General features: G+C 39.6%; 1 protein-coding gene across 1 annotated transcript; it reads right to left on the bottom strand.

The window, feature by feature from the left end:
- Positions 1–315: 315 nt before the first annotated feature.
- Positions 316–27666, bottom strand: LOC127646548 (R-spondin-2-like). The gene is made up of 5 exons (XM_052130302.1): positions 27564–27666; positions 21415–21597; positions 19092–19229; positions 18624–18821; positions 316–503 (listed from the first exon to the last, which is right to left on the bottom strand). Exons 1-5 carry the CDS (start codon positions 27640–27642, stop codon positions 406–408), a joined length of 696 nt encoding a protein of 231 aa, XP_051986262.1. The 5' UTR covers positions 27643–27666; the 3' UTR covers positions 316–405.

The raw sequence follows: 27666 nt of genomic DNA, 5'->3' as shown, positions 1-27666 counted from the left end.
ATGCTTAACATCTCCTTTTGTATTCCACTAAACAAAGAAAATCTTATGGTTTTGGAACAACATCAGGATGAGTAAATTATGAAGTTTCGATAGTCATATGGTAGTGTTGGGTGAAACCCTCCCCAACTTGTCAAAAAGAATGCATAAATACAGGTTATGATGTTCCATAGTAATGTAAACAAAACTTAATGCATAACAAATATTTTCAGATATGTGATCTCTTTCAGATATGTGATCAGGTCATATCCTGATATTTAAAGTAGAAAGTTACAATTAACATATATTTATATAAAATATAAAAATTAGCTTGTTTATGAAAAAAATAGTTTACATATACAGTATTATCAATTAATAAAACATAACATGTGCGACTGTCTCCTCATTCTGCTGAATCTTCCCAGAATCTTACGTTCCCCATGTATGTTCCGTGACGGTTCTGTTACTGAAGAGCTTCAACATTTTCTGTGCCTTTCTTCTTTCTCTTCTTTCATTTTTCCTTTTATCTGTCAAGATTGAATGATATCCATGTGAGGCTGTGAATTATACCGCCTACAAGCCACTTTAATATATGCAGTGGGACCATATACTTAATTTTATTATTTATATGACATCTTTGCATAAAAAATTCAGTTTGATCACTTTAACATGTCTGTCACGTCTATATTCTTGCCTGTGTGAAATATGTATTATATGATTATTTTTAGGGATGGGAATAAGATGGGTGATTGTCAAGAAAATATTGTGGTCATATTTAAATGCAATTTAATGCATACAAAAAATATGACTTTATATTTTGCATAAAATAGAACCATTAAGATTTTTGGCACAGTGACATTATTTTCAGGACATGATCACAATTCACTTGCATTGTATGGACCTACAGAGCTGAGATATTCTTCTAAAAATCTTTGTTTGTGTTCTGCAGAAGAAAGAAAGTCATTCACATCTGGGATGGCATGAAAGTGAGTAAATGATGAGAGAATTTTCATTTTTGGAACTATTCCTTTAAGAAGTTTCCATGCATGCTGGATAAATGTTGGCTGCTTTTCCTTCACTATCAATCCAACTCATTCATTAAAAAGTGTAATTCAGATTTGAGTTGTGTAATGAAATTCATATCATATCATTCATTCATTCATAGCATCCTCTTTGGCATGACGAAGCCGTCTGAGTTTTACTGTAAACCATGGTTTGTCGTTGTTGAACGTTATCACATATCCTAACATCATATATCAGTTTCTGTGAGGATCTGTGCATTCCTACTAGGACTTTTTTTTCTCCCCTTTTCCCACCAATTTGGAATGTCGAATTCCCAGCAAAATAAGTCCTCATGGTGGTTTAGTGACTCACCTCAATCCAGGTGGCGGAGAACAAATCTCAGTTGCCTCTGCTTCTGAGACATCAATCAGTGCATCTTATCACGTTGCTTGTTGAGTGTGTTACGGTGGAGACATAGCTTGTTTGAAGGCCCACGTTATTCTCTGAGGCATCCACACACAACTCACCACACGTCCCACAGAGAGCAAGAACTACACATTTTAGCAACAATGAGGAGGTTACCCCATGTGACTCTACCCTCCCTAGCAACTGGGCCATTTTGGTTGCTTAGGAGACCTGGCTGGAGTCACTTAACACGCCCTAGATTCGAACTCATGACTCCAGGGGTGGTAGTCAGCATCAGTACTTGCTAAGCTACCCAGGCCCCCTCTCTAGGACTTATTTAACGTTCAACAATGGCAAACCATGGTTTACAGCAAAACTCAGACAGCTTTGTCATGCCATAGAGGATGTTTAGAGAAGCAGGGATAAAATCATGTGTATTCAGACCAAAAAAACACTGACTCAGGAAATTAAAGTGGCTAAAAGAAGCTACTCTGAGAAGCTGATAAACAAGTTTTCAGCTAATGACCCTGCGTCTTTGTAGAGATGCCTGAAAGACATTTCTAACTTCACGACACCATCCCCCAATACTGTAGGGAATCAACAGCTGGCTGATGACCTGATTGTGTTTTAATGTAGATTTGAAAAGCCCAGTCTCACACCCCACACCCACTCTGACACCTGCAACCACCTTCCTCTCCTCTAACTACTTAAGCTGCATTTAAGATCTGTGAAAAGGATGTGTGATGGGTCTTCCAGAAACAAAAAGACAAGGAAAGCACAGGGCCCAGATGGTGTTTCCTTCACTCCAGTTGGCGCCCATCTTTACACAGATCTTCAACAGATCACTGTAGCAGTGTGAAGTTCCTTGCCACTTCAAATGCTCCACTATCACCCCTTTTCCAATGAAACCAAAGACCTGTCGTCTGTGGTCAGACCTGATGTCTGTGGTCATGAAAAAATTTGACTGAATGGTGTTGGCCCACCTGAAGGACATCACTGGACCCTTTCTGGATTCCCTTCAATTTGCTTGTAGAACAAACTGATCTGTGGATGATGCAGTCAACATGAGACTGATCATATCTTGCAACATCTGGACCAGGAACAAATGCAAGGATCCCAGCTCTCTGTTCCCACATCTATATGGCAGCAGATAACCAGATTTCTACTTAAAAACCAGATTTGCCTCATCCAAGATGATGATGAATCTGCATTTAGAAGGGAGGTTGAACGGCTGGCTCACTGGTACAGTCAAACTGTACCACAAACTGGAGCTCAACAAGCTCAAAACACAATTGGATATGTTTGAGGATTTTAGGAGGAACACACCAACAATGACCCCACTCACCATTCTAAACAGCACTATGGCAGCAGTGGAGTCATTCAAGTTCCTGGGCACTGCCATCTCACAGTACTTGAAGTTGGAGACTCACATTGACTCCATCGTGTAAAAGGCCCAGCAGAGGTTGTACCTCCCTCACCAGTTGAGGAAGTTCAACCTGCCACAGGCACTGCTAATCCAGTTCTACTCAGCAGTCATTGAGTCGGTCCTCTGCATTTCAATAACTGCCTGGTTTGGTTCAGACATCAGAAGACTTCAAAGGATAGTTCGGATTGCTGAGTGGATTATTGGTTGCCCCCTTCCCACCCTTCAAGAACTGTACACTTCCAGAGTGAGGACAAGGGCTGCCCACTACCCTGCCCACTACCTTTTTGAATCGTTGCCTTCTGGTCGGCGCTACAGAACTCTGAGCACCAGAACCATCAGACACAAGAACTGATTTTTTTTGCCTCAGGCTATCCATCTCATGAACAGTTAAAACTGCCCCATTGTGCAATAATTATGTGCAATACACAGCTTAGTCAATTATATTTATTTAACATATCCTACCTCTATCTGTATATGACAGATTTGTATTTGTACATATGTGTACATATTTGTATATATATATATATACTGTATATACACAGGGATGGGGAGTAACGAAATACATGTAACGGGATTACGTATTTAAAATACAAAATATAAGTAACTGTATTCCACTACAGTTACAATTTAAATAATTATTATTTATAATACTGTTACATTCAAAAAGTATTTTGATTACTGAAGAGATTACTTTGCATTTATTGTCATTTGTTTCATTAAATATTTAGTCCATTTAGATGGAAAAATGTATACATATAAATGATGCGAACCAAAGTGCATTAGAACAGCAATGAAACACTATCTTATGTAGTGTTACATTCATAAGAGCAGACAGAGAACTAAGTTTGAAGTAAGTTTGGAGCACAAGAAATAGAAATAAACCTTGTGTAAATTGTTAGCTTTAAGCTAAAATGCTATTTCTAGCCATTTTAAATGCACGTTACCAGGCATGATCATATTTCTTTATCCAAAACATTCATGTTGGATCATAATTTCTTTTCTAGGAATACCTTTGATATTAGGGCAAAAATCATATTTTTGATAAAAAAAATTTTATTTGTTTTCCTGTAAAAATATCTAAAAATCCTTAAAACAAGATCAATTAGATTTGTCTTGTTTTAGAAACAACACTGCATAAGATATTTAAGTATTTCAGAGAATGTATTTTTAACATGTGTATTTTGTCTTACTGTACTGGCAGAGTTTTTATAGTCAAAACAAGTGAAAAAATCTACCACTGCTGAAGAAGTAATCCAAAGTATTTAGCATATGTTACAGACCTTGAATAATCTAACAGGAATACTTTACAAATTACATTTTACAGCATTTTTCTGTAATCTGTTGTGGAATACATTTAAAAAGTAATCCTCCTTACCCTGTATAGTTTGGGGTCACTTGACTGAAATGTTTCTCATGATCTTAAAAATCTTTTGATCTGAAGGCATATGCATACATGTTTGAAATTAGTTTTGTAGACAAAAATATAATTCTGCCAACATATTAATTCATTTAATTACGAAAAAAAAAAAAAAAATTTTAATGGATGAGTTGGACCAAATAATTAAGAAAAGAAGCCACTAAGTGCTCAACATAGATGAGAAATCCTTCAATACTGTTTAAAAAGCATCCCAGGGTGATACCTCAAGAAGTTGGTTGAGAAAATGTCAAGAGTACATTTCTGCAAATTCTAGGCAAATTGTGGCCACTTTGAAGATGCTAAAATATAACATAGTTTTGATTTAGTTTGGATTTTTTTACTCACAACATAATTCCCATATTTCCATTTCTATTATTCCATAGTTGTGATGACTTTACTATTATTCTAAAATGTGAAAGAAAAAAAAAAAAGTAAAAAAAAAAAGAATTACTAAGTGACGCCAAACTTTTGAACGGTAGTTCAATATATATGTATATAGTATATACACACATTTGAAGTCAGAAGTTTGCATACACCTTAGCCAAATACATTTAAATACAGTTTTTCACAATTCCTGACATTTAATCGTAGAAAACTGTCACTGCCTTAGGTCAGTTAGGATCACTATATTTTAAGAATGTGAAATGTCAGAATAATAGTAGAGAGAAGGATTTATTTCAGCTTTTATTTCTTTCATCACATTTCCATTGGGTCAGAAGTTTACATACACTTTGTTAGTATTTGGTAACATTGCCTTTAAATTCAAAAATGTTGTGTAGCCTTTCAAAAGCTTCTCACAACTGAACTGAACTGGTGTAGCTGTGTCAGGTTTGTAGGCCTCCTTGCTTGCACACACTATTTCAGATTGAGGTCAGGGCTTTGTGATGGCCACTCCAATACCTTGACTTTATTGTCCTTAAGCCATTTTGCCACAACTTTGGAGGTATGCTTGGGGTCATTGTCCATGTGGAAAACCAATTTTCGACTGAATTTTAACTTCCTGGCTGATGCTTCATGGTTGAGATGGTGTTCTTCAGCTTGCAAGCCTCACTCTTTTTCCTCTAAACATATCAATGGTCATTATTGCAGTTAACGGTTAAATTTTAGTTTCATTAGACCAGATAACTTTTTCCAAAAAGTAAGATCTTTGTCCCCATGTACACTTGCAAACTGTAGTCTGGCTTTTTTATAGAGGTTTTGGAGGAGTGGCTTCTTCCTTGCTGAGCAGCTTTTCTGGTTATGCTGATGTAGAACTCGTGTTAGTGTGGATATAGATACTTGTCTACCTGTTTCCTCCAGTATCTTCACAAGGCCTTTGCTGTTGTCTTGGTATTGATTTTCACTTTTCGCACCAAACTACGTTCATCTCTAGGAGACAGAATGTGTCTCCTTCCTGAGCAGTATGATGGCTGTGTGGTCCCATGGTGTTTATACTTGCATACTATTGTTTGTACAGATGAACGTGGCACCTTCAAGCATTTGGAATTTGCTCCCAAGGATGAACCAGACTGTGGAGGTCCACAATTTTGTTTATGAGGTCTTTGCTGATTTCTTTTGATTTTCCCATGATGTCAAGCAAAGAGGCACTGAGTTTGAAGGTAGGCCTTAAAATACATCCACAGGTACACCTCCAATTCAGTACACCTCCTATCAGAAGCTAATTGTCTAATTGTCTAAAGGTATCTTGACATCATTTTCTGGAATTTCCCAAGCTGCTTAAAGACACAGTTAACTTAGAGTCTCTAAACTTCTGACCCACTGGAATTGTGATATAGTCAATTAAAATGTAAACAATCTATCTGTAAACAATTGTTGGAAGAATTACTTGTGTTATGCACAAAGTAGATGTCCTAAGTGACTTGCCAAAACTATAGTTTACTAAAATTAAATCTGTGGAGTGGTTAATAAATGACTTTTTATGACTTCAACCTAAGTTGTATGTAAACTTCTGAATTCAACTGTATATATATATATATTTAAAATGGGTCACACAAGTATGGAATGACGAGTAAAGGACAAGTAAATGACGGAATTTCCTTTTTGGGTGTACTATCCTTAAGATATAATATCATGAGAAACATAAATTCAGTTAAGTGTATCTAAACTTTTGAATGGTAGTGTATTAGAAATGATTATTTCAAGATCTTTCACATCTATAATCTTGGCTGAGCGACAATTTTAATGCATCAGCACAAAATTGACATCAAATTGCAAGTTTTTATGTATGTGGTGGTCATTTATTTGCTGTCACGCATTGGACGGCTCAGAACCTGATAATGGTGCACTGAGCTCCCTGTAGTTCTTCAAACATTCATGTCTGGTTTGAATTTAAGTTTCAAAATCAACAACAGAGGAGCTCTAGGGTGGTATGTACTATCTTGGTTAGGAAAAACATATTTTGGAGCTAAAGCGGAACAAATACTGTGCAGAGGTGGATACTTCAGAGAATTTATTCTCATTTTTTTGTGACCTGAAACCAAATCATAATCAGTGTTTGTCTTTTAAAGGGGCATAATAAGGATGTCATAAAACTGGAGTAAACAGTTATTATGACCTAAGGAATTGGGTCTTTGGTCTGGAAAATACCATGGCCTGGCTAGAATGTGCTTTTTCTCCATCAATTTGCTTGTTTTTCTCTGATGCATTCTCTCTGGTATTTTTTAATCTCTCTTTATATCTGTTGTCAATTTAAATTCTATTTCATCGTTACAAATCAATCAATAATTTTTGGCTCACCATCTCTAAGTCATTTTCATTCTTTTGTTTCCCCCCCTTTATCAGTCATGTTAAAAACGTACTAACTTCTTCCATCTTCGCCAATTATGCTCGTGCTCTTAAACTTCACAAAGCACTTAAAGTCCATATTTACTGCCACAAATCATCTAGTTTTAAATCAGACTCTGTTAACCAATATAAATCATGTTAAGATCAGATGTTTGCGGTTTATGATTTGAGCAGGTAAGTATGATTCATGCATTGAAGTTTTGTGCCCCATTGGTTACCACTCAAATAAGTCTTTGAGGTGTCAGCTTCAAAGTAACTTAAAAAAATTACTTGTAAGATTTACTTTTGTTTTGCAAGTTTTTGCACATTTTATTTGAATGGTATAAAATTAAGAAATATCTACTTCATTGTAACTTCATGATATATTATTGATTACATTTTGAAACTTAAACATTTCAGTTAATACAGTAACTTTTACTTACAAATGTATCGTACATGGTACTTAAATTTAGTCAAATGTAAATGAACATTATATAGGAGCATTCCCCATTTTGAACTTTTTCTGATAAACACGTTAAATAATTTACCAAATGATATACTGAAACCTTCCACAGGGAAGCTTAATGGGTGCTATATAGTCTATTAGACAATATCATCTTGCTTTACTGACAATAGAAACAAGATACAGAGCTGTGCATGCAGACCTCAACACTTGATATGCAAACACGATGGTAACAATAACAATAGACAGTAACAAGGTAATCTTTTAACATAAACAGATAATTTTAAGTAGAAAATTAACTTTAGACTTCACAAAACGTATTGGTTACTGTCGTAACCTCCATTCCCTGATGGCGGGAATGAGACGTTGTGTCCATGTAGTGACACAAGGGGTTGATCTTGAGAGCCCCGAACACCTCTATTCTTTTGAGAAAAGGCCAATGATAACTGGCGAGTGGAATTTTCATAGCACTCCCCCGGACATACAGGAATAAAAGGAGAAGGAATATCCACTCTCATTCAGGTTATTGGCCATTTCAGCAGCTAGTACAGCATTGTGGCAAGAGGGACACAACGTCTCGTTCCCTCCATCAGGAAACGGAGGTTATGACAGTAACCAAGACATTCCCCTTCTGTCACTCACTCGACGTTGTGTCGATGTATTGACACTATGGGTCCCACCTGGAGGTGGAGTCTCCACTCTCTGCTGAGCGTCACCTGCAGTGACAGCGCATCCGCTTTAGCATTGAGTGGCCCGCCGTTGACTCCAAAGGAGGAGATGGCAGGCGAGTTGCGACATGCAAGTCTACGCCAACTTAGTGATTTATGTTTGCTACTGCTGCTGTGTTTTCCGAACGGAACAGCACAGGCTTGTCCCGGATCAACGGCAATAGCCTCTGCAGGGCAAGCAGTATAGCCAGCAACTAGGCAGTTTATGTGCCAACCCCAAGAAAAGAGATGCTCTGAACCGGGGAGAGGTTGCTCTTTTCCCAGTTGACGCTAAGCCCTACATGGCTGAGATGCCTGAGCACCAGGTCCATGCGCACGCACTGCTACTCTCGATTGTGTGCTAGAATCAGCCAGTCGTCGATGTAGTTGAGTATGCAGACGCCAAGACGGGGCAAGAGCTGCCTCTGCGACATTTGTGAAGACGTGAAGGGACAGGGAGTGGCTGAAGGGGATGACCTTGTACTGATACGCCCAGCCATCAAAGCAAACCGTAGGAAGGGTCCGTTTCGAGGTAAAACCGAGACGTGAAAGTATGCATCCTTTGGGTCTACCGGCATGAACCAATCTTGATGCCTGGTGAACTGAATCGCGTAGCTGAGACAGATGGTCCTGGCCAGCCACCGTGACGGGTTTGAGAGCATTAGCTACATGTCCAAGCACCGGTCGAGGGGCACTAAAGGGACGATTGCATCTAACATACTTGGAGGTGGGGCCTCGGGGCAGGGAGGAGCAGGTGACGCCATGTCAAGGAGCGTTGCTTCGTCCTGAGGTGGTTGCGCTGAGGGGAACCTCGAATGGGGGGGGGTGGCTAGAGTGGCTTTTCCGCATCGGAAAAAAGAAAGCCGCGACCGCAACATTGCCATGAACCATCCACAAATGCTGCCTCAGTGTGATCACTGCCCAGACATGTGAGGCAGCGCCCGTGGCTGTCGGAGGTGGAGAGATAAAGACCGCATCCAGGAATCACACAAAGACAGACAGGCATCTTTATAAAGAAGCTTCTTTAAAAAGACGTTCAATGTCAATGTGTGTGCTCTAATACAGAAAATATACTCTCTAGCAGGAATATACACTTTTAGCACTGTCAAAGCGCCCAGGGGTGAAATCTGCACTTGTTGTGCAGAAGGAGAGAAAGCCGCTGGAAATGCAGCATATATCCAACAACATACACATCTTAAGAGGTGAATGGAACAGCAGTAGCATTCAGCTCACTGATGAGCTGAATACGCCGAAGAAAAAATCAGAAAGAGAGTGGGCATTCCTTCTCCTTTCATACCCATATGTTCAGGGGAGTGGCATGCAAATTCCAGTCGCCAATTCTCGTTGGCCTTTTCTCAAAAGAATAGAGGTCTTCGGGGCTCTCAAGAGCAACCACTAGTGTCACTACATCGACACAACGTCGAGCGAAAAACAGAAGGGGAACAAGAAGTTACCAAATGTAACAACAAAATCAACAATACAAAACTTATAAATAAACTTGCATGCAATGAAACCATGCAAGCTCAATAATTATTCAAGCCCAGTGCATGCTAGGAACACCAGCTTTGAAAAGTTAAGTAAAATGTAATTATTTTTATTAAATTAGTCAAATTAGCAAATAAATATGGCACGGTTATCTACTTCAGAATTGAAACACAATCGTAAAGATAACAAATAATCATGAATAATATTTATTTATAAGCTAGAGCATTGATTTTTTTTATTTATATTGAGAACAAATGTAGAATTTACTTAATATGTTCAAGTTCACACTTAAACTAACTTATTCAATGTAGAAAGTACTTAATCTTTTCTGCAATATTTACTTCACCACAAAATATTTTTTTAGTGTATGTTTTAAAAAATTTTTACTACGATAGTTCAGATGAGTACCCGAGATGACACACATCTGTTCGTTTGTATATTTTCTTTATGGGAAGATTGCTCATTCCTTCTCCTGGAGGTCAACCTTCCAACCCTGCTCTAAAATGTACTGTACTGTATGCTGGTGTTTGGAAAGTATCTACTTTTTGGTATGTTGTAAGACAGTATTTGGAAGCACTACCAGGACACCACAGACTGTATGCATAGCATACATGCATACTGTATGTGCACAGCACTTGCATCTGGCTAAATTAATCAGCTTAATATTCATTATTACTTAAATTTAAGGTTCATACATTTATTGTGACAGCTTCAGTCTCGCATTCCTTTATGCTGTTCTTTAATGGAAAAAGTGAACCATCACAAATTAATTTGCATCCGTTAGCTAAACAAAGAGTTGGAGATGATATCAACCGAAAAAGCATGGGCAGATTCACGCTATAAATATCAACTCCAAAAACATGCACGTGCATTTCTGCTGAATCAAATGTTTTGGTCATGCACTGAAAAAGACAGTGAGTTCGGAAGGTCACTCGACTTGTTTAAAGCTTAATTACAGCAGATGAATGTTTATTTCTTCATTACGTTTCCATAACTTAAAATTATGCATTTTATTGCCTATGGTCTATACTTCCATTGCTATCCTTGATGGAACATCTTCATTGAGAAATTAGGCAAAGGGTAGCAAAAGATAATAGGTTGGTTCTGTGTGCATATATTTACATACAGTAATAAACTTGAATAAAGTCTTTAACCTATTAATAAATCAAAGTGAAGTTAATCTGAGTTGTAATCTTATCAAAACACTTTCATAATCTGGGACAAATCTGTCAACAAACACTGACAAAGGGTCCTTTCCATTCACTTACTAAGGCCAAGGAAAATAGCCTTATTTGCGCAATCAGACTGTGATATGACTATGATATATCTTTTGATAATTTGCAGAAATTTGGAGCAGAAGTGAAGTCTAATATGCAGGAGTCTCTGGGTTTTTATATTTTAATGTAAGCCAGAAAGCTAACCTACTGCCAAAAATAAACATTTGTTTTAAGCATCTTTAAACTGAATGTCACTCACACACTTTACATTGATGCACAGTATGATGAAGCGAACAAATTGGCTTCACACACAAGTCTAAAAAAAAAAAAAAACTAGGCATATGTGAAACTGTAAGGGTTACCTTGTCTTGTTTTACCGTTGCCCCTTTGGTTTCCATTTTTGTCCCTTTTGTTTTCCGTAGTTTTCACTTTTGTCCCTTGTTTAGTTCCACTGTCTCACTAGTCTATTGTTTAAAAGAACTACACTTCCCAGTATCCACCTGTCATCATCACTGCCATTTTGTTCATTGTTCTCCCTGTGTATCATTTGTAATCATCCTGTCCTTGTGTATTTATATCCTGGTTTTTGGTTCAGTCCTTGTCTTTCGTTGAATGTTGTTGTTAGCCTGGTATGTGTTCCCTGCCCGTGTTTTCTAGTTTTATGTTTTATTTCCCCATTGAGGGTTTTTCCTTTGTTCCCGTGTTTTGTGTTTTGCCTGTTTATTTACTTAATAAAGTTGAACTGCGATTGGATCCGCATCTCCTCGTCTGCTTCGCTGCCTCCATTCGTAACAGAACGAACGACCAAACATGGATCCAGCGGTTCGAAAAGCGAGCTGTCAGCTGCTCAGCCTTAGTCAGGGAAATCGTCCGGTGGAGGACCACATCCGCGATTTCCTCGCGATTGCGAGTGCCACCGAATTCCCTGACTCCGACCTGGTGGGGTTTTTCCGGACGAGCCTGAACAGTGCGCTCAAGGAGCGGTTGCCACAGGCAATGCGCGGCTGGACGATCCACGCGTTCGTGGAGGAGACTCTGCTGGCCTGCGGTTCACCGTTTACTGTGGGCGTCATCGAGGAGAACCCTGCCACTCCTCCCACAGTGGTAACTCTCCCTTCTCCCGTGGTTCGTCCATTCACGCCTACCACGGCCAACGAGCCAGCGTTGCCAGCTTCGTCCGCCCGGCGGAGGAGGAGAAGAGGAAAGGCTTCTGCTCCCCAGTCTCCGCCTGCCACGGTCAGCGAGCCAGAGCCCACGCCTGCCCCGGTCTGCGAGCCAGAGCCCTCGTCAGCTACGGTCAGCGAGCCAGAGCCCTCGCCTGCCCCAGTCAGTGAGCCAGAGCCCTCGCCTGCCCCGGTCTGCGAGCCAGAGCCCTCGCCTGCCCCGGTCTGCGAGCCAGAGCCCTCGCCTGCCCCGGTCTGCGAGCCAGAACCCTCGCCTGCCCCGGTCTGCGAGCCAGAGCCCTCGTCAGCCACGGTCAGCGAACCCAAGCCAGTGCATACCACAGTCACCCAGCCAGAGCCTGTCGCCTCAGAGGTCAGTGAGCCAGTACCTGTAGCCTCAGAGGTCAGTGAGCCAGTACCTGTCGCCTCAGAGGTCAGTGAGCCAGTACCTGTCACCTCAGAGGTCAGTGAGCCAGTACCTGTCACCTCAGAGGTCAGTGAGCCAGTACCTGTCACCTCAGAAGTCAGTGAGCCAGTACCTGTCGCCTCAGAAGTCAGTGAGCCAGTACCTGTCACCTCAGAAGTCAGTGAGCCAGCGCATACCAGTCAGTGAGCCAGTGCCTGTCACCTCAGAGGTCAGTGAGCCAGTGCCTGTCGCCTTGGTCGTCCTTGAGCCAGCGCCTGTAGCCTCGACCGTCCCTGAGCCAGTGCCTGTAGCCTCGACCGTCCCTGAGCCAGCGCCTGTAGCCTCGACCGTCCCTGAGCCAGCGCCTGTAGCCTCGACCGTCCCTGAGCCAGCGCCTGTAGCCTCGACCGTCCCTGAGCCAGCGCCTGTAGGCTCGACCGTCCCTGAGCCAGCGCCTGTAGCCTCGACCGTCCCTGAGCCAGCGCCTGTAGCCTCGACCATCCCTGAGCCAGCGCCTGTAGGCTCGACCGTCCCTGAGCCAGCGCCTGTAGCCTCGACCGTTCCCGGGCTAATGCCAATAGCCTGGACTGACCAAAAGCCAGCGCCAATGGTCATGCCCGTCCTAGAGCCTGCGCCCCTCGAGCCTCCCGAGCTTCCCAGAGCTCTGCCTCCCGAGCTTCCCAGAGCTCCGCCTCCCGAGCTTCCCAGAGCTCCACCTCCCGAGCTTTCCAGAGCTCCGCCTTCCGAGCCTCCCGAGCTTTCCAGAGCTCCGCCTTCCAAGCCTCCCGAGCTTTCCAGAGCTCCGCCTCCCGAGCTTTCCAGAGCTCCGCCCCCGAGCTTTCCAGAGCTCCGCCTTCTGAGCTTCCTGAGCTTTCCAGAGCTCCGCCTTCTGAGCTTCCTGAGCTTTCCAGAGCTCCGCCTCCCGAGCTTTCCAGAGCTCCGCCTCCCGAGCTTCCTAGAGCTCCGCCTTCCGAGCCTCCCGAGATTTCCAGAGCTCCGCCTCCCGAGCTTTCCAGAGCTCCACCTCCCGAGCTTTCCAGAGCTCCGCCTCCCGAGCTTTCCAGAGCTCCACCTCTCGAGCCTCCCAGGGCTCTGCCTCTCAAGCCTCTCGAGCCTCCCAGGGCTCCGCCTCACGAGTCTTCCAGGGCTCCTCTTGAGCCTTCCAGGGCTCCGCCTCTCAAGTCTCCCGAGCTTCCCAGGGCTCCGCCTCTCAAGTCTCCCGAGCCTCCCAGGGCTCCTCTCAAACCTCCCAGTGCTCCGCCTCTCAAGCCTCTCGAGCCTCCCAGGGCTCCACCCCTCAAGTCTCTTGAGCCTCCCAGGGCTCCGCCTCTCAAGCCTCTCGAGCCTTCCAGGGCTCCGCCTCTCAAGTCTCCCGAGCCACCCAGGGCTCCTCCTCCCAAGCCTCCTAGGGCTCCGCCTCCCAGGGCTCCATCTCTCAAGTCTCTCGAGTCTGCCAGGGCTCCTCCTCCCGAGATTCCCAGGGCTCCGCCTCTCGAGCCTCCCTCTGCTCTGCCTCCTGAGCCTCCCACGGCTCTGCCCCCTGAGCCTCCCGAGCTTTCCATGGTTCCTCCTTCCTCGGCTCTGCCTCCTGAGCCTCCCATGGCTCCGCCCCCTGAGGCCTCTGAGCCTCCAGAGCCTCCCTCAGCTCCGCCTCCAGAGCCTCCCTCAGCTGAGCCTCCCGAGCCTCCTACAGCTCCGCCTCCCGTGCCCCCTTGGACTTCCTGCCTGCCCTTTGTGCCCCCCAGGACTTCCTGCCTGCCCTCTGTGCCCCATTGGACTTCCTGCCTGCCCTCTGTGCCCCCCTGGACTGCCTGTCTGCCCCTCGTTGCCCCCTGGACTTCCTGCCTGCCCTCTGTGCCCCCTAGGACTTCCTGCCTGCCCTCTGTGCCCCATTGGATTTCCTGCCTGCCCTCTGTGCCCCCGGTGCCATCATTTTGTTTTCTGTGGGTTCCTTTTTGTCTTTTGGTGTTTTTTCTTTTAGGATCGTCTGGGATCCGATCCTTAGAGGGGGGGCTATGTTAGGGTTACCTTGTCTTGTTTTACCGTTACCCCTTTGGTTTCCATTTTTGTCCCTTTTGTTTTCCGTAGTTTTCACTTTTGTCCCTTGTTTAGCTCCACTGTCTCACTAGTCTATTGTTTAAAAGAACTACACTTCCCAGTATCCACCTGTCATCATCACTGCCATTTTGTTCATTGTTCTCCCTGTGTATCATTTGTAATCATCCTGTCCTTGTGTATTTATATCCTGGTTTTTGGTTCAGTCCTTGTCTTTCGTTGAATGTTGTTGTTAGCCTGGTATGTGTTCCCTGCCCGTGTTTTCTAGTTTTATGTTTTATTTCCCCATTGAGGGTTTTTCCTTTGTTCCCGTGTTTTGTGTTTTGCCTGTTTATTTACTTAATAAAGTTGAACTGCGATTGGATCCGCATCTCCTCGTCTGCTTCGCTGCCTCCATTCGTAACAGAAACTCAGCAAATTGAGTAGTTATTTCAGAAATAAAAGTTATTTTTCATTATTGATCCAATTTTTGTGCAAAAATGTCAGTGTGGTTAAATACCTAGTTTAAAAAAAGAGATGTTAAAAATCACAGTCTATTACTTCCAATTCATTCGTTACACTAAAAATGGAAGGTGAAGTGCATTGCATTAGGGGATATAGTATTCCACGCATAGGACTCTTGTTGTATACTGCACAATTTGGCCGACTCCAAGAGGCAGGGTTCTGGGAGGCCAGACAATGGAGCATCCATTCCAAGTCCTGGTTGGCCCACTCGGTTTGGCCGTTAGTCTGAGGATGGAAACTGATGACAGACTAACAGTGGCCCCTAAATGCCAGAAAAGCTCTCTCCAAAAATGGGAGACAAACTGCAGGCTTCTGTCAGAGACCACATAAATCAGGAGGCCATGGATACTGAAGACGAGGTCTATGACAGTGGTCGCCATCTCCCGGGCAGGGGGAAGCTATGGGAGGGGAATGAAATGGGAACCCTTGGAGAAATGGTCCACCACCGTTAACACCAAGGTATTACCCAGGGACAGGGGAAGACCAGTAACAAAGTCCAGGGCAATATGGGACGAAGGCTGGGAGGGAATGGGAAGGGGCTGGAGGACGGCAGCAGATGGCCAGTGGGAGGTATTGTTTTGAGCACAGACCAGACAGACCACCACGAATCGACGGACGTCACTAGACATTGTTGGCCACCAGAACCTTTGACACACCAGCGCCAATGTGCGCCTTACTCCCGGATGACAGACAACATTGAAAGCATGGCACCACTGGAAGACAGGAAACTGGACTGACTTGGGAACAAAATGACGGCCCCCTAGACACCCCCTCTGAGAGGGTACCATCCTGAGTACGCTCTTGACCCGAGCCTTGATCTCCCACGAGACCACCACAACCATCTGACTGGAGGGGACGATGGGGCCAGGACAGACCGGGGGCTCGGGTCCAGGAAACACTCGAGAGAGTGTATCTGGCTTAGTATTTTTGGAGCTCGGTTGGTATGCGATAGTAAAGTCAAACCACCCAAAGAAGAATGCCCAACGGGCCAGCCAGGAATTCAGCCTCTTAACCGATTGGATGTATTCCAAGATTTTGTGGTTGGTCAAGACCACAAACAGCTCCTTGGCTCCTTCCAACCAGTGCCGCCACTCCTCAAAGGCCAGCTTAACAGCTAAGAGCTCCCTATTGCAGAAGTCATAGTTCCGTTCAGCCTGCGAGAGACGGTGGGAGAAAAAAGCACAGGGGTGAGTCAAACCATCCGAAGGAGACTGTTGTGAAAAGACTGAACCAAGCAGTGATGTTGGCCCTTCTTCCAGCGGAGCATGGCAGGGAGAAGAGTGTGACGGACAAGGGCAGAATCAACAGACATTGCGCTCACCAGAATGCCCCCATTTACTAATGAGCAGTGGCTTTTATCAGATATGCATTGGGGAAGCGTCTGGGTTTAGCACAGTACAGACAGAGCCCTTGCGTATTTTGACGTCACCTCTCCTACACGGATAGACTAATTTGAATCTAGGCTCAGCTTCAGGAGGCTCCAATGAGGGTGCCAAAAAAACATCACAGCCAAAATGCCATCATAGGAAGGAGGTAAGTTGAGTCGTGGTTCAGATCTTTGTTAGACAAGGGGATGGCAGGAGGTGGAGGCGCAGATGGAGGGGACGCAGCAGAAGAGATGGATTTGGCCATGCTCCGCAGCTGCCGTATCTGCTCTGTAAGTTTGGTCAGTTGATGAGCCATAGCTTCGAGAACCTGGTTGGTGGAGAACAACATGCGCTATGTCTCCGCAGTAACGTGCTCAACAAGCCATGTGATAAAATGCGCGGATTGAGTCTCAGACACGGAGGCAACTGAGATTAATCCTCCGCCAGAGTGACTCACCACCAGATCAACAGGAAATCCAGACAAATACCAAGGTTTTGGAAAAGTACCATGGTACTACTTTGGTTTTTGGACATTGCACTGTAGTAATACCATGTTTTTGGAAATGTACCATGGTTTAACCATTTTATTTTTTGATATACAACCAAGTACCATGGTACTACTATGTTATTTTGACATTGCACACTTGTAATACCATGTTTTTTGAAAATGTACTATGGTAATCCCATGATATCCTTTGAAATACAACCAAGTACCATGGTACTACTTTGGTTTTTGGACATTGTGCAATAGTAATACCATGTTTTTGAAATCCACCATAGTTTTACCAAGTTATTATTTGATTTATAACCAAGTACCAAGGTACAATTGTGGATTCTAAACATTGCACAATAGTAATGCCATGTTTTTGGAAATCTACCATGGAAATGCCATGATATTCTTTGATATATTTGCAAGTACCATGGTACTCCTGTGTTTTTTTTAACATTGCACAATAGTAATGCCATGTTTTTGGACATGTACCATGGTAATAATATAATATCCTATTGCATAAAACCAAGTGCCATGGCACTACTGTAGTTTTTGAACATTGCACAATAGTAATGCCATGTTTTTGGACATGTACCATGGTAATAATATAATATCCTATTGCATAAAACCAAGAGCCATTGCACTACTGTAGTTTTTGAACATTGCACAATAGTAATACCATGTTTTTGGACATGTACCAGGGTAATAACATGATATCCTATTACATTAAATCAAGTACCATGGTACTGCTGTGGTTTTTGGATATTGCACGACAGTAATATCATATTTTTGGACATGTATCATGGTTTTACTTTGTTATTTTTCATATACAACCAAGTACCATAGTACCACTATGGTTTTTGGATATTGCACAATAGTAATACCATGTTTTTGGAATTGTACCATGGTAATAACAGGATATCCTTTGATATATATATCCAAGTACCATGGTAATAATATTTTTTTGGATATTGCACAATAGTAATAATACCATGTTTTTGGAAATTTACCATGGTAATACCATGTTGTTCTTTGATTTACAAGCAAGTACAAAGGTACTACTGTTGCTTTTTGATATTACAAAATAGTAATACCACATGTTTGTAAATGAACCATGGTAATACTATGTTGTCCTTTGATAGAAAACCAAGTACCATGGTAGTACTATGGTTTTTCAATATTTCATAATAGTAATACCATGTTTTTGAAAATGTACTATGGTAATCCCATGTTATTCTTTTATATATGACTAAGTACTATAGTACTACTATTATTTTTGGACATGTACCATAGTAATCCCATGATATCCTTTGATATATAACAAGTACATTGGAAGTACTATTGTTCTTGGACATTTCACAACAGTAATACCATGTACCATGGTAATACAATTGTATTCTTTAAAATACCTTGCAGTGCCTTGTAAATACCATGATACATGAATATTGTTATTATTGAGGAGTACAGCACATGTCAAATTGCCATATACTACCATGATTTTTGGATTTTGTACCATAGTAAAACCATGCTTTTATAGACCTCTATTATTGCAACACCATGCTTTTGGGACATACCTACCATGGTATATAAATATGGTAATCATTCAGTACCATGGTATACATAAAAAAATATGATGGTATTACCATCTGATACCATCAATTTACCATGGTACAGCCACAAAACTTTGTAAGTGACAACTCATTGGTCAGCATCACTGGTTAACTTGAAAGTTGAAAGCATAGACTTGACTCACTGTCATTTTAAAAACAATCCTCACCTTTCAGGCACCTCTTCCTCATACGGCACTTCCTGCTCTCAGTCTGAGGTGGACACAGCCTCTCTGTCTCTTCCGGCATGTTACCGGACAGCTCACGGTTCCTAATCTGTTGACCCCATCTGACACCACAGCTCAGACCATTGTGTTGACAAGAGCTCCATTCACCCCAGAAACCAGTGGGACTGAACACACATCCTTCTGAAGTACAGAGAGATAAACTTCTAAACTCTTATATTAGCTGGTTCTTTTTATTTGCAATTTGTCATGTTGAATTCTGTCATGTAAACAACCTGATAAATGTAAGCAGGAATTTTCAAGATCATACCTTGTTGCTCTTTATTGCCACACTTGAGGAAACCTCTTGATTTAATTGCTCCAATGGCAACATGACAGCTTTTTTCAGCATGGTAATGAGAGTTTAATTACATCTATCAATAAAGAAAGCCTCGAAAAAAATAAAGTGCTCACCAACACAGTCTGTGGACTGGCGAAATGTGCCTTCGGGGCAGCTTTTGAAGCATTTGCCTTTGAAGAGCAGATTGCCCTCTTTGCACTTGGTGCAAAAGTCTTTGTCGAAGCACATCTCACACTCTGGAGCTTTGCATTCTGGAAGAAATATGTCTCATGATAGAATGTATATAAAATATGGTAAGTTCTAAAGAGACATATGGCCCTAAAAAAGAACTTCAGCGACTATTCTAAAGAAATATTTGAATTTTACATGTATTAATTTAGCAGACTTTTTTATTTATTCAAAGCCACTTACATTGCAAATGAGGAATATAGCATAGGCAAAACATCTCAAGGAGGCAATAATATGAGAGCGAACTCTAATATAATGTTCCAAATAATAAAGAAAAAATGTGGGGATACTCTTTTGAGCTTAGTTATTAACACTATTTAAATGTCAACATTGGCTCTGAAATATGAGTTGCAATAAATTACAAGAGATCATGCTTTATTTGTTAATATAGTCATAGCTGAAGGGCATTATAGCCCACATATCTGTTCCACAAATTTTTCCTCAAAATCAGTGCCGAAAATGTGAATAGAATCTGTGAAATTTGGTTGTAGTAAATAGATGTCGTTTGCATTGTTGACAAATAATGTTATCTTAAATGAGAAACAGGTAACACTTTAAAATAACTATAATTAATAAATCATTAACAAACATTACATAATGCTTAACAGATCATTAGTTAGTGTACAGTATATTCAAATAGTAAAATACTAATCATTTCTGAAAACATTTGTAAATGTAAAAAAGTGCATGAGCTCATTAATTAATCATTTATGAAAATGTGTATTCATATTTTAGCAATAAAATGTATTGTAATAATCTGTTAATTATTATATACAATTTGAAAAAATCATTTGTAGATGTTAAAGAGTGCAAGGCCATATATGAATGAAAGTTTAATAACATTTGTAAGTATTTAAATTCACATTATGTAATGCTTAACAGATCATTAGTTAATGTTATTTCAATTTATTAGTAAACTTTAACAAGCACATTATCTCGTACTTCTAACTTTTTGAATACACATTAACTTATGATCTGTTAAGCATTATATAATGTTTGTTAATGATTTATTAATGAAAGTCAGTATAAAGTGTTATCGAGAAATCTTTTAAAAATCTAATTTTAAACATATGTAGTAGAAATGTTCATATTGAAAAAGAATTCTAGATACAAAATAAATAAATGTATTTAATGACTTTAAGAATATAAAATGGTTTAACTATCAAGTATAATTTATTAAAATACTTTCCTCGCTCCTTGAATACACATGAGTGTGCACAACTTAATCATTAATGTGGAAAAAGCTTCAAACATATTTTTAATGTTTTTTTTTGTTGTTATTTTATTAAATTTTTTTATATATATCATGCATTTTAGAGTATATGAAGAAGTGGAATAATAGCAGGGTTACTCAATTTGACATTTTACCTTTTTATAAAAAAATCTAAATATTGGATTTTTTTTTTTTATTATTCCGTGTGTGTGTGTGTGTGTGTGTGTGTGTGTGTGTGTGTGTGTGTGTGTGTGTGTGTGTGTGTTTTCATCACATAAAAAAAGAATGGCTTCCTGCATGTTGGTTACACCACCTGACTTTGATTTGGTGGACAATTTTTTTTTTATTTTTTATTTTTTACAAATAATACGATTTTTAAATACATTTGTTTCCCTTTTTATTTTTTTAAATAAATACTTTAGAAATATTACTATGCACTACTCATGCTAAAATAATTTCTAAACTTTCAGCTTTTCATTTGATTTTTATTTAATTATTTATTTATTCTACTGTCTTAGGACAGTCCAGAATTTAGGACAGTCCAGAATTTAACCCTCAGAAAAATGTCAAAATATCTTTGAACTTTTTATTAAATTCCAAAAATAATAAAATTCCCAAATAAATGTTCATTATTAAAGAATTGTTTTCATGTCATTGTTTTGAGTGTGTTGAGTTAATGTATTTCTGAAAAACCGATCCAGACCAAATATAAGCACGTCACATCATTGACACGTTTATGAATGTTTTGCTGTGTTATATACACAATAGCAAGTTAAACATGTATTTTGCATCAAATATGTTTCTATATTGTGAATGTTAGGATGGCACTATGTTGACCTGGAGCATCTAAGACCGCAAGTATCCTTTTATAGATCTAATTTATAAATTTAGCAAGAGGTTTGGACCTCTTTAAGAGGTTAAAATGATAATAAATTGATTTGATATGAAACATTCTTACAATATGTTACTGTAATTAACATCTACGATGAACTCACTTATGCAGCGGCTGATGTCTTTCCCTCGGAGGCCGAAGTGTCCAGAGGGACAGGAGTGAAGGCAAGAGCCATGGTGACTCATGCCATCTCTGTTGAGGAAAAGGAAGAGCCGTTCAGTGCAGCGCAGACAACCGTTTTCCTTCGAACACTCCAGACAGCTCCTGCAGTCCTGTTGCCAGCTCTCTGTGGTGGTTGAAGATTTACAATGATTAGCGGAAAACAGGGAATACAGCATTGCAGGTACATGCAACACTGGGAACTCTATTCAAGATTGTGTGTAGGGATTTACAGCATATAACTTGCTTCTGTTTGTTCCACACCACAGTGGGCATGATTGATAGCCAAAATCATGCAACTTAATAAGGAAAAGTGAGCTATTACTTCCAGGTGATCGGATTTACAATTTTCCATTAAAGCTGCATTCAAGGAAGGAGTTCATCTCTCTCTCTCTCTCTCTCTCTCTCTCTCTCTCTCTCTCTCTCTCTCTCTCTCTCTCTTTCAGCAAAATGTCATGTCAAGTCAGTTTTATTTGTATAGAACTTTTTACAACAGATATCGTTTCAAAGCAGCTTTACAGCAAAACGTGCCATAAAGCCCCCTGTAAGCATGCCAAAAACTCCCTGAAATGTGTTCCTAATGTACAAAGTTCATGCTTGTTTATGTCCGACTGATGCCAAAGCCAAAGACAGGCAAAGAAGACCCTTTTTTCCTGTCTTCTGTCAGTCTGCCTCTGCAGAGGGGTTACAGAGGGAGATATGAGGAAACTGACACATGGTTCTGATCTTCATTTCTTTCATTACAGAAATAAAGACAGACACCACTGTCTACTTGACAAGACCATTGGAGATAAAGCCATGGCATTCTCAATATTACATTCTTCAGATTTGGACATGGATGCCAATCATATGAAATTCAGAAAATATGGGGAAAATAATGATATATAAGAAATGAGGACCAGACACTTCTACAATGTGTATATGGTGGAGTAAATGTGCCCTTTGATGTAGCGTTTTCTGGTTTGGAACAATATAAGGGTGAATCAGTGATGATAGAATCTTCACCTTTGGGTAAACTATCTCTTTAAATCTTTATCTAGTAATGGCCATTAATCAAGTTTAGCAGAGTGGTCTCTAACTTGATTGAAGAAGTAAACATGAGGATTTTAGCCACTTCAAAGGTGAAGTGAATAATTTCTGCACAACTGGCATCACCAATCAGAATTGCATATATTATCCCTGTTTTCAAATAGGTTTCCCAACCACTGTCCTTGTCTTAAATTGGTTTTAAAAGCAGATAGCCCTGCCCCAAACTCACTCCAATTGTTGCTGGCTCATCAGGATGCTCAAACAAGCAGAGCAATGTTTTGATAATGCAACAGAGGCACAGTGTTACACTTTTTGGGGGGAATAAACCAACAAAAGGTTTACTTGTAGTTGTCTCTGCATATTTACCTCTAATAGAAGAAAGTGTTTTGCAATGCAATCATCAGCTTTAAACGTCTTGAGGAACAACATTAGGCGTTATCTGAAGCCTGTCTCTAAAGCAATGTGTACTGACTTAAAGGTAAAACTATTTGATGAAATCTGCAATCATAGATTCATGCTAATGCTTCGTGACTATTCTGGAAAGACAGTGGTATAGAAATGTACTGATCTTGCCAACATCCACCAAGATTTATTACCAGGTGTCTATATTTCATTCTAGTCCTGCAGAAAATATGCACTTACATAAATGTCTGCTATACGCTCTGTGAGGGACCAAACTGGTAAGCAAGAGGGAATGCAGGTAGGTTTTGAGAAAACAGGGTTATATTTTATCCCCCCAAAAAATTATAACATAATACAAAATACATAATCAAGTTCTGGGCCTGTACAAGCGGTCAAAATAACAGAACTAAACTTAAACCACAGGAAAAACAACTTAAACAACCAACCAAAAAACCCTCTGTTTTGACATGGAACAGAACACATATTAGTTAATCTGGCTGGGTTTTGTGAACATCTGGCCTTGATGTGACCTTCCTGCCCATAAAGGTAACAATCTTCCTAAACCAATCACGGTATATGTGCATGAACAAATAAGAAAGCAGTCACAACGTCATCTGTGTTTGTTCTATATATAGTCTTTATGTAATCTTTGCTGCATAAAAACATTATCTGACTCTGATCTGATTTAAATATGAGTACATACTGTATATGATCCTATTATAGCTCAGGTTTAAAGCTTAACAAATTTTGACATGGACTTTACTTGGAAGTAATTGCTGTTTACAAAATAATAACAAAAATATGATATTAAAGGAATATTCCAGGTTCAATACAAGTAAAGCTCAATCGACAGCATTTGAGGCATAATGTTGATTACCACAAAAAATAATTTTGACTCATCCTTCCTTTTCTTTCTATAAAAAGCTTACAATGGAAGTGAATGACCCTTACAGAAATTTAGAGTTCAGGGCAGATTTGCCACAAACCACTGATAATTTTCACATGCAAATGAGCTTTGCTTTCCATTGTTGCCAAAGGTTTGCCAGAGGTTCACCACTACTGGCGCAGAGCTGCAAATGTCTGGCAAACATTTGCGGCAAATCAAAAGCTCATTTGCATGTGAAATACATTAATTCTCTTGTATAATTTGAGCTGTAAAGTTGTTTAAATCTTCATTTTTACTGTCGTTGTGGGGGTTTAGGGTTCTGTTGGCATTGCATCGTCATGGCAACGAAGTTGTAAAATTGGCTATAACTTTTTATCGCTCTTAAATCTTGTTAACTCACATATTGTTTACTTTTTGGCTTTTGTGGCTATAATTTTGAAACAGTATTTTAACGTTTATGGATTGGCCCCATTCACTTCCATTATAAGTGCCTCACTGGAACACAGATTTTTTCTTGTGTGTGTGTGTGTGTGTGTGTGTCTGTGTGTGTGTGTGTGTGTGTGTGTGTGTGTGTGTGTGTGTGTGTGTGTGTGTGTGTGTGTGTGAGCGTGTATTTATCACTTTGTGGGTACCAAATGTCCCCATAAGGATAGTAAAACCCGAAATTTTTGACCTTGTGGGGACATTTTGTCGGTCCCCATGAGGAAAACAGCTTATAAATCATACTAAATTATGTTTTTTGAAAATGTAAAAATGCAGAATGTTTTCTGTGAGGGTTAGGTTTAGGGGTAGGGTTAGGTTTAGGGGATAGAATATAACGTTTGTACAGTATAAAAACCATTATGTCTGTGGAAAGTCCCCATAAAACATGGAAACACAACTGTGTGTGTGTGTGTGTGTGTGTGTGTGTGTGTGTGTGTGTGTGTGTGTGTGTGTGTGTGTGTGTGTGTGATCAACTTTATGCCACAAATGCTTTTCATTGAGCTTAACTTGTATTGAACCCAGAATATTCCTTTAACCTCTAAAATAATTGCAAGAAAATCTATAACGATGTTGTTATGTTTAGTTTACTTTCCTACTCGCTATATTTGCCATCTCTAATAAAATTGTTTAAATTTAATTATTTAATTGTTACTCTTCTTCCAAAATCATATACAGGCCAAACATTTCTTTACAAGCTAAAATTATGCAATATCACGTGCTTTGTGAGAATAAAGCTCACAAAGCTTTTTATTATTATTATTTTCGTTTTTGTAATTTGATAAAAATTTTTAAGTATCTTTAAAGTGATTTTCTTTTCTTTTTTTATGAAAATGTACTTATTTGTCCTTTGACGGGCTAAATGTTGACACTTTAATAATTTACTTATTTCAACAGGCAATCAAAGCAACTTAACACTACTAGACCTCCTTAAATATACAGTAAAGAGCTATATTAAGGCAAAAAGCTACAAGTGGCTGTAATAAAATCACAGTAAAACAGCCTTCAGTGGCTTATTGCTTTTATAAAACAGACAACAGCAACATGATAAAAGCCACCTATTTTATATAAATAACTAAGTTTGTGATTCATTTTAAAAAGAAGAATAAACAGTTCTGTTGCCAAGTAATTTACGGTAGTTCATTAGTCTAACTGTAGGCTGGTTATGATTCTTAAGCAATATAGAAACATGGTATATTAACATAGAATTGATGTTCAGTCACAGGTGTGTTATCTGCCATTTAAACATTTTTGCAGCCTCAATCAGATCTGAGAGTCAGAACTATCGGTTTTGTAATTGTTACCCTCTTATGTGCTCCTGTGCATACTACACAGATATTTCATATTATATACAAAACATGATTTATCAATTAACAGAGGTGTAATATTGCAGAGAAACTGTACTCAAGTTAAAGCATGGGTGCTGTGACAAAGGTTTACTCAATTAAATGCTCAAATATCTTGTCAAAAACAAGAAATAAATAAATCACATTTAATTCCACATTTAAAAGTCTAAATTAATTTCTTCCTTTTTCTTCCTTTAGCTTTTGCGTTTCTCATTAAAGTAACTTTGATGCACCTTTTTCTAAAGCAATAACATGGTGGAAAATTACATTTGACATTAAAATGGATTCATTGTTAAAAGTAATTTAATTAAAGGTGGACCAAGAAAACAAAATTAAGTGATGACGTCCTGAAAAATGTGTACTTTGTACTTTAAAGGTCAAAACGTAACAGTAAGGAGTAAAACGAGTATGTCAAAATGCAGTTGATTAACAGTACAAGTGTTCAATTTCAATAGTACTCGAGTAAAGTACAAATTCCCGACATAACACTTAATTAATTAATTGACTCTACACTAAAAAATTATATTTTGTGTCGAAATTAATATAGCAGAAAAGATTAAGTACTTTCTACATTGAATAATTTAGTTTAAGCATGAACTTGAAAATATTAAGTAAATTCTACATTAGTACTCGATTCAATCATATGTATGCTTTAGCTTATTAGTAAATATAATTAATGATTGTTTAAAATGTTTACAATGTGTCATCATGTGTTAATCCTAATGTAGATAACCTTGTCAGATTAATTTGCTAATTTGAGTAAATTTAATAGGTAAATAAAAAAGGTACATTTTACTTGACTTTTCAAATCTAGTGTTCCCAGTGTGCATGTAATTTTGTCGTTATATTTGGTAACTTCTTGTTTTGTGCAGTCTGACGTTCATTTTTCTACTCAAAAATACACTGGCGGCCAAAAGTTTGGAATAATGTACATATTTTGCTCTTATGGAAAGAAATTGGTACTTTTATTCTCCAAAGTGGCATTCAACTGATCACCATGTATAGTCAGGACATTAGTAATGTGAACAATTACAATTACAATTTGAAAAAAATCTACTAACTTAAACTACTTCAAAGAGTTCTCATCAAAAAATCTTCCATAAGCAGCAATGACAGCTTTGCAGATCCTTGACATTCTAGCTGTCAGTTTGTCCAGATACTCAGGTGACCTTTCACCCCACACTTCCTGTAGCACTTGCCATAGATGTCGCTGTCTTGTCGGGCACTTTTGACGCACCTTACATTCTAGCTGATCCCACAAAAGCTCAACGGGTTTAAGATCCGTAACACTCTTTTCCAATTATCTGTTGTCCAATGTCTGTTTCTTTTCCCACTCGAACATTTTCTTTTTGATTTTCTGTTTCAAAAGTGTCTTTTTCTTTGCAGTTCTTCCCATTAGTCCTGCACCCCTGAGTCTTCTCTTTACTGTTGTACATGAAACTGGTGTTGTGCGGGTAGAATTCAATGAAGCTGTCAGCGGAGGACATGTGAGGCATCTATTTCTCAAACTAGAGACTCTGATGTACTTATCCTCTTGTTTAGTTGTATATCTGGTCTTCCACATCTTTTTCATGATAAAAAAAAAAATCTGATGATTGTTAGCTGATGTAACCTGTGGAAGGCTTCCGAGTGTCATGTGGTACATAACCAAGTACATCAAGTACATTTCATCTTTAAAAGCAAGGCATAAATCAGTGCTAAATTACATGAGTAAAATGTACAAACAAAGAGTAAGTCAAATTTGCTAGGAAAAGAGTAATGCAAAATTAACTTTACTTTAGAATTTGTAATTAAAAGCACCAAGAATTGTGCATTTACTTAAAAATATGACCTGTCAAATTTACTAGCGATCTGTGTGAAAATTGTTTTCTAGATTTTTTTAAGTAAACAAAATCCAATAATTTTTCCATTGCAGTTTACACTGCTGTCAATTAATTAAAATGTTCTTACCACTTTGTTTTCTCGCATCTAACGTCAATATAAGCATCTGACAAAACAGGGAGAGGAGAGCCAAGAGTTGCCAATGCATCTGGACAAGCAACAGGTTGCGCGA

The sequence above is a fragment of the Xyrauchen texanus genome, chromosome 7 (assembly GCF_025860055.1).
Source record: "Xyrauchen texanus isolate HMW12.3.18 chromosome 7, RBS_HiC_50CHRs, whole genome shotgun sequence".
NCBI classification, from domain to species: domain Eukaryota; kingdom Metazoa; phylum Chordata; class Actinopteri; order Cypriniformes; family Catostomidae; genus Xyrauchen; species Xyrauchen texanus.
This window is presented reverse-complemented; position numbering and strand designations above follow the sequence as displayed.